Source organism: Tupaia chinensis, unplaced genomic scaffold (assembly GCF_000334495.1).
Source record: "Tupaia chinensis unplaced genomic scaffold, TupChi_1.0 Scaffold000545_1, whole genome shotgun sequence".
NCBI lineage: Eukaryota > Metazoa > Chordata > Mammalia > Scandentia > Tupaiidae > Tupaia > Tupaia belangeri.
This window is the reverse complement of record NW_006160057.1, coordinates 3354919-3364277: the sequence shown is the minus strand read 5'-3', so window position 1 is coordinate 3364277 and position 9359 is coordinate 3354919. Positions and strand designations below refer to the sequence as shown.

General features: G+C 41.4%; 1 protein-coding gene across 1 annotated transcript in view; it reads right to left on the bottom strand.

Annotated features, from left to right (window-relative positions):
- FER1L6 (fer-1 like family member 6) overlaps positions 1-9359 on the bottom strand; it is a 149070-nt gene that overhangs the window by 133954 nt on the left and 5757 nt on the right. The window contains exons 2-4 of the mRNA XM_006157540.1: positions 6049-6169; positions 3350-3404; positions 3121-3252 (exon numbers count right to left, since the gene is read on the bottom strand). Coding sequence (XP_006157602.1) covers positions 3121-3252; positions 3350-3404; positions 6049-6169 — 308 coding nt within the window. The remainder of the gene's footprint in view (positions 1-3120; positions 3253-3349; positions 3405-6048; positions 6170-9359) is intronic.

The window sequence follows — 9359 nt, the reverse complement described above, 5'->3', positions numbered from 1 at the left end:
TCTCTCTCTCAAATTTTAAAAATTAACAATAATAAATAAAACTAAATAAATTATTCTTTAGAAAAAAAGAAAAGAGGGGCCGTGGTTGGTGTAATGGCTATGTTGCTGGACTCCCATGTAGTTGACTGCACTTAGAGTCCTAGACCCGGTGACTTAAACTCATGCCAGGCACGTGTGCATGTGTGCCCAAGATTCTGAAAGGAGAATGAAGGAAAAGGGACTGTGTTGTGTCCATCCCCCTTGGGGGTGATTTCTCACTTTCTGTCTCTCTCTTTCTGGCAAGTGCGTGTGTGCAGAGACCTGGGGCCAGCAGGTGGTATGAAAGTTAAGGTGACTGGATCTCCCATGGACAGCTGCACAGTTCAAGTTCCAGACCTGGTGGCTTGAAAATCACACCAGGTGCATGTGCAAATGTGCCCAAAATCCAGAAAGGAGAATGGAAGAGAAGGGATTGCAGTGTGGCCATCCTCCCCCCCCACCCTGAGGGGAGTGATTTCTCTAGACAGATAGATAGATAGATAGATAGATAGATAGATAGATAGATAGATAGGTAGATAGGTAGGTCTCTCTGGTGAGTGCATGTGACCTATAGCAAAAAACTAAAGAAGAAAAAAGAGAGAAAGGGGGACTGACTACTAGCAACCTGACTTCTAAGGGCAATCAGAAAAAACAAAACAGGGACACTGAATGACATCATCATAAACTATAAAAAGAGCTCTTCAAAATGGTGACTTTTAAATATAAGTAGAATGATATCCTGATATCCAGTGTCTCCTGTTCAGCCAAATATGTATAACATTTCAGGATATTTTTAATGCATACATAAATTCTCTTACATGAAATTCTTAGTTCTCTGGTAATGGCTGCCTGTGAGAGCCATGGGTTCCTTTGGAGGAACAAACCCGTTCTAATGCTCTTGGCTTCCGCAGAGTTGACTCACCCGTCTCATGCAGGTTGCCCAGACTGCTGAGCCTCCATACGTTTTTCTAGCTAGGAGATACTTTCTAGCCTATCCCGCCTGGTTCCTCCCACATCTGATGATCTTTGGGCTTGAATATTTGTACTGAAAGTTGTAGCAAAGGCATTTAATTCCACTTCTGTGTTTTTACTTGGTTTTCTACTGACTATACTTGGGTCTAATCGAATATCTTCTTGATCCAGGACTTGCATGCATAATGACAATAATTAACAGATCTGTAGAGCTTTGCATTTTCACGAAGTATTTCATGCACGTTATCTCATATAACATTCATGTCAAAAGATGTCTTGGGAGTGGGAAGTGGAGCAGAAAGGGAGAGATTGCTGATATTTTCATTCATGGTAAAAGGCTCAGAAACAGCAAGTATAAAGAGAAAAGGAGTTAACAGCTCAAATGGGATTTGGGTATTTTCTGTTGATTTTATTATCTATGCACCTCCCAGCCTTCTTTTTAATTTTGACTCCCATTAGGAAAACAATTAGTTTAATGCATTTTTTGGTAATTCATGATGTCGAAGTGCCTACAGGGCCAAAGCACTTGTGCACTGTTAGCTGGGGTTTAAATTGCTGTTACCTCTTTGAAAGGCAATTTGGTGACATTAAACTTTGAAATGCACAGGAGCCAGTGGGTCCTGTAGTGATTAAGGTGCTAGACACCCACATGGCCAACTATGGTTTAAGGTCTGGTCCTGGCAGCTTGAAAATCACACTGGGCACGTGTGCACCCAAGCCCAAACTCCCAGGAGAAGGAATTGCAGTGTGGATGTCTCCCCGGGGGATGATTTTTCACTTTACTTTCCCTCTCACCATCTCTCTCCAGTGAGCACATATGCCCTATAGCAAAAGCCTAAAAGAAGTTTAATGCACATACCTGTGTCCCCATGGAGCCATGAAAATATTATAAGTAGCAGCAAAAGGCTAAAAAAAATGTAATTTTCATCAAGGAGATATTGATTCGTTTAGTAAAGTACAATACATTGAAGCAATAGGAAACTCTTTAACAGAGTAAGAGAAAGTGAGATTGAACTGTATGTCCAAGATATTGATACGTTGTTTTGTGAAAAGAGCAAGGCCCACAAGAGCATGTATAGAATGCTACATGGGGGCACAGTATTGACTTGTACTCTTGGATGTGCTTGGAGTATCTCTGAAAGAATACACAAATGTCTTGTGAGAATGGATGATCCATGGAGGGAGATAGCGGCTTAGGAATCAAAGATCAGAAGGAAACAAACCTGGGAACCAGCAGTTAGCGTAATGGCTATGTCACTGGACTCCCACGTAGTCGACCGCGGTTCGTGTCCCGGACCCGGTGGCTTAAAACTCACGCCGGGCGCGTGTGCGTGCGTGCCCAAGATCCCGAGAGGAGAATGGAAGAGAAGGGATTGCGGTGTGGCCATCCCCCCTGGGGGGTGATTTCTCGCTTTCTGTCTCTATGTCTCTCTCTGTCTGTCTGGCGAGCGCACGCGCCCTACAGTGAAAATCTCTCCAAAAAAAAAAAAAGAAGGAAACAAACCTTTCACAATACTTTTTCACTCTACTTTTCATTTTATACTGTTTGTATCTTTTACCTTTTTAAAAAAAATGTAGTAGTTTTATGTAAAAAAAGTACTTTGTATGTTTATGATCTTATGAAGTTTTTCACAAAGGTTTTCTTTTACCATTTCTACACAACTTAGAAAAAGATAACTGTTTCACTTTTCAATGCAGAATGTTTATTTCAATCATCAAAATTCCAGTGTCTCCGGCACTTAAAGGAATGTATATCTTCTCACTAACCAACATTCGATAATATGCTGAGTTTTGAATAACACATTGAATAACACATCGAGTATGAACACAAAATTTGCAATGGCTGATGATAATCTCATAAGCAATAAGACAAGGGGTCTATGGAAAACACAGCAGTGATCTTAAAATCTGGAAGAATTCCTTGCCTCTTTTCCCACTATTTTTTGTTTGTTTGTTTAAAATTTTGTGGAGCTGTGTTTGTAAAAAGGCTGAGAGAGGTTGCCGCGGGCGAATGAGGGACTAGGGAGGAATGAGGAAGAGGCGCGATTTTCCTCTTTGAATGAAGAACACAGCAGAATGGCGGCGAAGGGAAGCTCAGTGCCGAGAACGTTGGTGATCTCTGTGACTTACCTCGTTGTAAAATGGGCTGTTGGTGCCTTCCTTCACTGTGCTTTGCTTCTTCTCGTCCCCGATTTCAATGGTCACAACAGGGTCAATGTTCTCGCCCACCAGCTGGCGGGCCTCAATGATGGTGATGGCAATCTACAACAGAAAGCAGAATGTCCCCAACTCTGGATGTTGCTGTTCAGTCACATCAGGGAGAACTGGGGAAGGCTGGGCGGAAGGGTCAACCACTTACTTGAAAATTTTGGGATCTAACTTCCCCATCGTGGATCTTAGTCAACAGTTTTGACCTATTTAAAGAAAGGTTAATGTATTTGTTTCATTAAGCAAGAACAAACTTTAGATCCATAAACCATGCTAATATTTTCCCAAGTATTTCAAATGTTTTCATTTATATGGTAGCACATGTTTTCTCTATATCTCTGGGGTAGATAAGTGTAAGTGGACAAGTGACTTAACCCTTCTATGCCTCAGTGTCCCTATCCTCAAAATGAAGACTGTAATAGTACTTACCAGATGAGGCTATTGACCGCATTAAATTATATAATTCATGAAAAGATAACCCAGTGTCTAGCAAAAATAAATGTAAGCACTAATTACAAGTAAGAATATCTGTGTTATTTACATCTGCTAGTTATATTTAACTTTATAGAACCAGGATTGGAGATGCCTCAGTCAGTGGCAGAACTGGGTCAAAATAAGAATTTTCCAGTCTCCTGCCTAAGACCATTTTGGCATTTCCAATAGATATAATAATTCTGAGTTTTGGGACCAGTGGGTGGCGTGGTGGTTAAGATGCTAGATACTCCCACATGGCTGACCATGGTTCAAGTCCTGGACCTGGTGGCTTTCTCTCTCTCTCTCTCTTTCTGAGTGTCTCTCTGGTCAAATTAAAATAAATGAATGAGTAAATAAAAGAATTCTTTAAAAAAAATAATTCTGAGTTTTATGATGGCTTTTGAAAGAATTGAAAAGGAGAAAATTAGAAGGGGTGAACAAGATGCTACCTCAGTGAAACTTTCATTCTGGGGAATTTCATTTCTCTGGGCTGTCACAGGTAATTGGAAACAGATGTGCAACACCTGGGCATTTAGAGATAGGCTAATGGTGAAAAGAGATGAAGAATCTCTGTTGTCATAGAAGCAGCGACGGGTGGGAAATGAACTGAGCTTACTTCCTACTGGATTTGGTTCTCGTGGTTTATAACCTTTTTGCATTTGACTTCATTCCATTTGTACTGAATGGAAATGAGTCCAGTAGAGAACAGAGTAAGCTAATAAAACTCTCAAGACTTTGGAATCAGAGCAATATGAGTTAGAGAATTTATTCTCCACAATACTGGATTTTAGCCTTAATTTCCTTACCTGCAAGTGGAAATAATAATTCCTACCAATAGGGTTGCTCTGAGGACTGAAGAAGAAGATCCTATGAAAGGAGGTAGATAGTAATGTTCATCAATGAAATGGCAAATTAGTAGTGATCACTTATTTTGTGAAATCTCAGTACTAGACTCAATTAGAGGGAAAATGAAGATTAATAAGCTATCCAGTCGGACCTTGTGGAGTTAACAGTCTATTGGGGGAGAGGACTAGGCACACAGGGTGTACGTAAGTATCAAGTGTGCCCTAGGGGAAAATGTGGTAAAAAGGCTGTAGAGAATTTTAAAGGAAGTCCTGAGAGCCAGGTAAACAACAAAAGCTTCACTGCAGAAGTCAGACTGAGCATGGGGAGTGGATAGAATGTCAATTGGTGGAGATGCTTCAACCAAAGAGGAAGGAAAAAAGGCTATTACTCTTTATTTCTCTTTCTTCTGCCTTCCTCCATTCAGCACTATCATCCTGGTAAAATAAATGACAAAAGATACTTAAAGGATTTTAAAGAAAGATTGAAGTCCTTGTGCAGGGGCTGGGGAGAGAGGGGGTGGCTGTCAGGGTGCAGGGTGCAGGAAGGAGATATTGCAACGGGTATGTGCATACATGTTTCATGGCTTTTTCTAAGTGTCACCTCTGAGCTATCAATTCCGATTTGCACCTGTCTCCTCTTTCCTCTGCCCCATGTACACATGCACTTCCATCCTGTCATAACCCAAAAATAACAGCTCAGAATCTGCCACATAGGGGAGCACTAATTTCCTTTATAGATCGGAACAACTCTGAGTGGGAAACGGAAGGAAGAGCATGAGGAATTATCCTGAGGAAGAAATTGACATAAATAAATACAGTAGACTGAAAGTGTTGGTAGTCCCAATTTCTGGCTTCTCTGTACCTAAGCTGTTGCCCTATAACTTACAGTCTCCTCTCTCACTGTCATGGGTTGGCCTTGTGACCTGTATTGCCATTTGAATGAAGCAGGAATAACTTTCTCATTCCAGGCCTATGCTTCAAGAGAACTTGTGTACTTCTGCTCTTTCTCTTGGAACCCTGCCATTTGCTTCTTCCATGAAAGAGACAGATACTCCCCACAGGATTTCCATGCTACTATTCACCCCCAGTCCACCTTGTTTGGATCATGGGCACCCTATGCATGCCTAGAGTGCTCAGGGAGATCATAGGATACAAACCCTGGATGTTTCTTATGTGGGTCTGGCTGCCTATCATTGCGACATTGCCTGGTTCCTTGAGTCTGTCTTATGCTCCTGCTGTCACTCCTAAACTACAAGGGGCATGAGCACCTTAGCTCAGGAGATTTGAGACCAGAAACTGGTAGAGCCAGAACCCTGGCCTTTTGAAAGATGACCAGTATGGAGTCCAGCACTCCCATAGAGGAAACTGAGTAGACTGTCTTCATGCCTTAAACTTTTGACTCCTTGCAGTGTAGGTCATACTCTCTTTTATGAGAAGAGCTTTCTTCATTCTTTCCCAGAGCTCACAGGGGTACCTGACACATAGGAAGAGTTCAAAAAACGTGTGTTAACCACCTGCATTAATACTGTACCTTCGCTTTGGTGGGGCTGAGGGGGCAGGAATGATATTTGCATCGTCATAAAGCAAATCTCCTCCTGGCCCTTCCTGGTGAGACAGTCCCTCTTGCGGTGCTTCTGCTTCACCTTGACCATCTAGAGAAACAAACAAGGGGAAAACATCCTGTTCAATTGGTATGTGGTAGCAATCAGGCCCCCACACTATGTCTGCGCTGTGGCAGGCCCATACAAGTACAAGGAGGCCAGAAGATAGTCCTTGCCAGCATGCAACTTAACAGCTTCCTGCAGGACAGTCAGACACATACCTTAATTTTTCATGGAAAAAACAAAGTATCTTATGTTTCCAAAGAAGAGCAGATTCATATGGATGAAAAAGGAGAAAGAAAATGGGGCATGACTCCCAGAGACATGTTTCAAATCATGGCTTCACCACAGTATGTTTTAAACAAGTTCTTTGTCCTCTCTGAGCCTCAGCTGTCACATTTAATGCATGTAAGAATCAGGTAGAAAGATGAGTGGATGGGAGAGGTTCAAGGAAGAAATACTTAACGAACACAAGAATGTAAAGTTCTCTGCGGAAAATTATGTATATAGTAATATCCTTGATTTGACTATTGTTTGCTGCATACCTTATTGTGTACATATCTTGAAAAACATACCGTGTACTTTAGAGATGTACAATGATTAAATGTAATAAAAAATCATAATATAAAAAAGCTATGAATTTTAAAAAGTTTTATTTCTTGGGCCTAGAGGTTTGAGTGCTTCTCTAGATATGAAAAATTTTCTTCCATGACTTTGGGGACTAGATTATAAATGCCCTTATTAGTTTCTTCACCTTCTGGAATACCAATTATTTGGTTGTTTGGGCATTTAATGGTATCCAATATTGTTGTCTACTGTCCTCATGTTTTTTGGTTATTTTTTCAGTCTTTTTAGTGATTTTTTTTTTTAGGTCAGAGGTTTTGTCTTCTACATCTGAGATTCAGTCTTCTGCATGATATAATCTGCTTTTAATACTTTCGAGGGAGATTTTTATTTCCTGTATTATAACCTTCATATCTAATAGTTCTGTTAGATTATTTTTTATGGGGTCTAATTCTCCTTTTGTATCATGGGAGGACTTTCTCATCTCCTGGAGTTCAATGTCTCTTTTCTCTTGCATCTCATCAAGTTTTGTCACTGTAAATATTCTGAATTCTTTTTCTGACATTCCACCAATTTTCCCTGATTTTTCCATACTTGGAGACAAGAATCTGTGTTCCCTTATTGACGATGTATTACTTGGTTCTCACGTCCTTGAGGCTCTTTGATTTTTAGTCATTTGGTAATGTATTCACTTTTGGCCAATTAATTGGAAAAGTTTTCTGTAACTGTGAGCTTGTGCATTTCCCTTTACTGTGAGGTAATTCTGTGCTAATTTCTCCCTTCTACTGTGTTTTGCAAGGTGATATCCACAGGGGACATTTTGGGTTCAGATTTATGAAGAGGAGTTTCTTTATGCAGCAGGTTCAGTGGGGCATGAAGATTTCCCGTAGCATCACAGTATTCAGATGTTTGGGTACTATGCACCTAGGCCTACCTAGGCAGAATGTGAAGACCAAACAGCAAAATGAGAAAGTAAGGTAAAAGAAAAAGAGAATAGAAAAGAGAAATTAAAAGAGAAAACAAATGAAAAACAACCAAAAAAGGAGAAAACGAACAAACAAAAAATAAATGAAAACCATACAGCAAGCTTGGGGCACTGCACCTCAGATGGAGATGCCTGCGAATTCCCTGTCCCATGTGGGGGAAGGAGAGGGAAATTAGCAAGAGAAAGGCACAAGTAAAAAAAATTTAAAATATAAAAAAAATAAAAGAGAGGAGAGGAAAAAGAGATTTCCCTACCTTTCTAGCTTTTGGGGTATGGAAGGAGAGGGGCGCTGGTTGGGCACTTCTCAGCAGCGACACTGGGCCCAGAAATTGGCAAGGCTTGCCTCAGATGGAGACTCCTGAGATTTCCCTGTCCTTTCTAGCTTTGGGGGTCTGGAAGGAGAGGGGCACTTCCCAGCAGAGATGCTGGGCTCAGATGGAGATGCCTGAAATTTCCCTCCAGATAAAAATTTGAGAGAAAAAAAATGAAGATTCTGATTCTGCTGGTCTGGAATATGACCCAAAATTCTGCATTTTTAACAGCAAAATCTAAGTGAGGCTGTTCTTCCTGTCTGCCAGCTGGTTTTGAGAAGCAAGATGTTATAGTCTGAGAAGATAGCAGGTCACATCCCCTGGAACATGTAAATGTTACTGTATTTGGAGAAAGCGGCTTTGAGGACATGATTAAATTAAGGATTTTGAGATGAGAGGATAATCCATTTTAATCACGTATATCTTCTTTCTTTCTTTCTTTCTTTCTTTCTTTCTTTCTTTCTTTCTTTCTTTTTTTTAGAGAAAGATTTTTGCTGTAGGGCACGCATGCTTGCAAGACAGACAGAGACAGAGAAACAGAAAGTGAGAAACCACCCCCCACCGCCCCGGGAGGTGACCATGCTGAAATCCCTTCTCCTCTATCCTCCCCTCAGGATTTTGGGCACACATGCACATGTACCTGGCATGATTTTCAAGCCACTCGGTCCGGGACTCGAACTGTGGCTGGCCATGTGAGAGCCGAGCTACTTAACCACCATGTTATCTGCTGGCTCTATGTAATCACATATATCTTTAGAAGAGAGAGGTGAAGGGAGATTTTATGTAGACATGACAAAAAAGCAGCAATGTGGGACCAGCAGTTAGCGTAATGGCTATGTCGCTGGACTCCCACGTAGCCGATCGCGGTTTGATTCCTGGACCCGGTGGCTTAAACTCACACCGGGTACATGTGCATGTGTGCCCAAGATCCTGAGGGGAGAATGGAGGAGAAGGGCTCACTGCGTGGTCATCCCCCCCGGAGGGTGATTTCTTGCTTTCTGTGTCTCTGTCTCTCTGGCTAGCACACACGCCTTATAGCAAAAACCTCTTAAAAATAAAATAAAACAAGCAGCAATGTGACCCCAGAGATGGAGGCTGGACTGAGGCTGCCAGGAATCCAGGAATGCACAGACACCAGGAACTGGAAGCAGTTAAACATCAGATTCCCTAGAGGACCCTGACTGACCCAGGGCTACTGATTTGGGGCATCTTCCCTCCCTAACTGTGAGAGAATAAATTTGTGTTAAGTTACCAAGTTTGTGGTAGTTTGTACATAAACTATCTAGGAAGGGTAGATTTCCTAGGAAGCCCTGGAAAATCAATACACAAGGGTCTATAAAGCTTAAGTTAATGAACAGTAAACATATTCTTCAGACTCTTT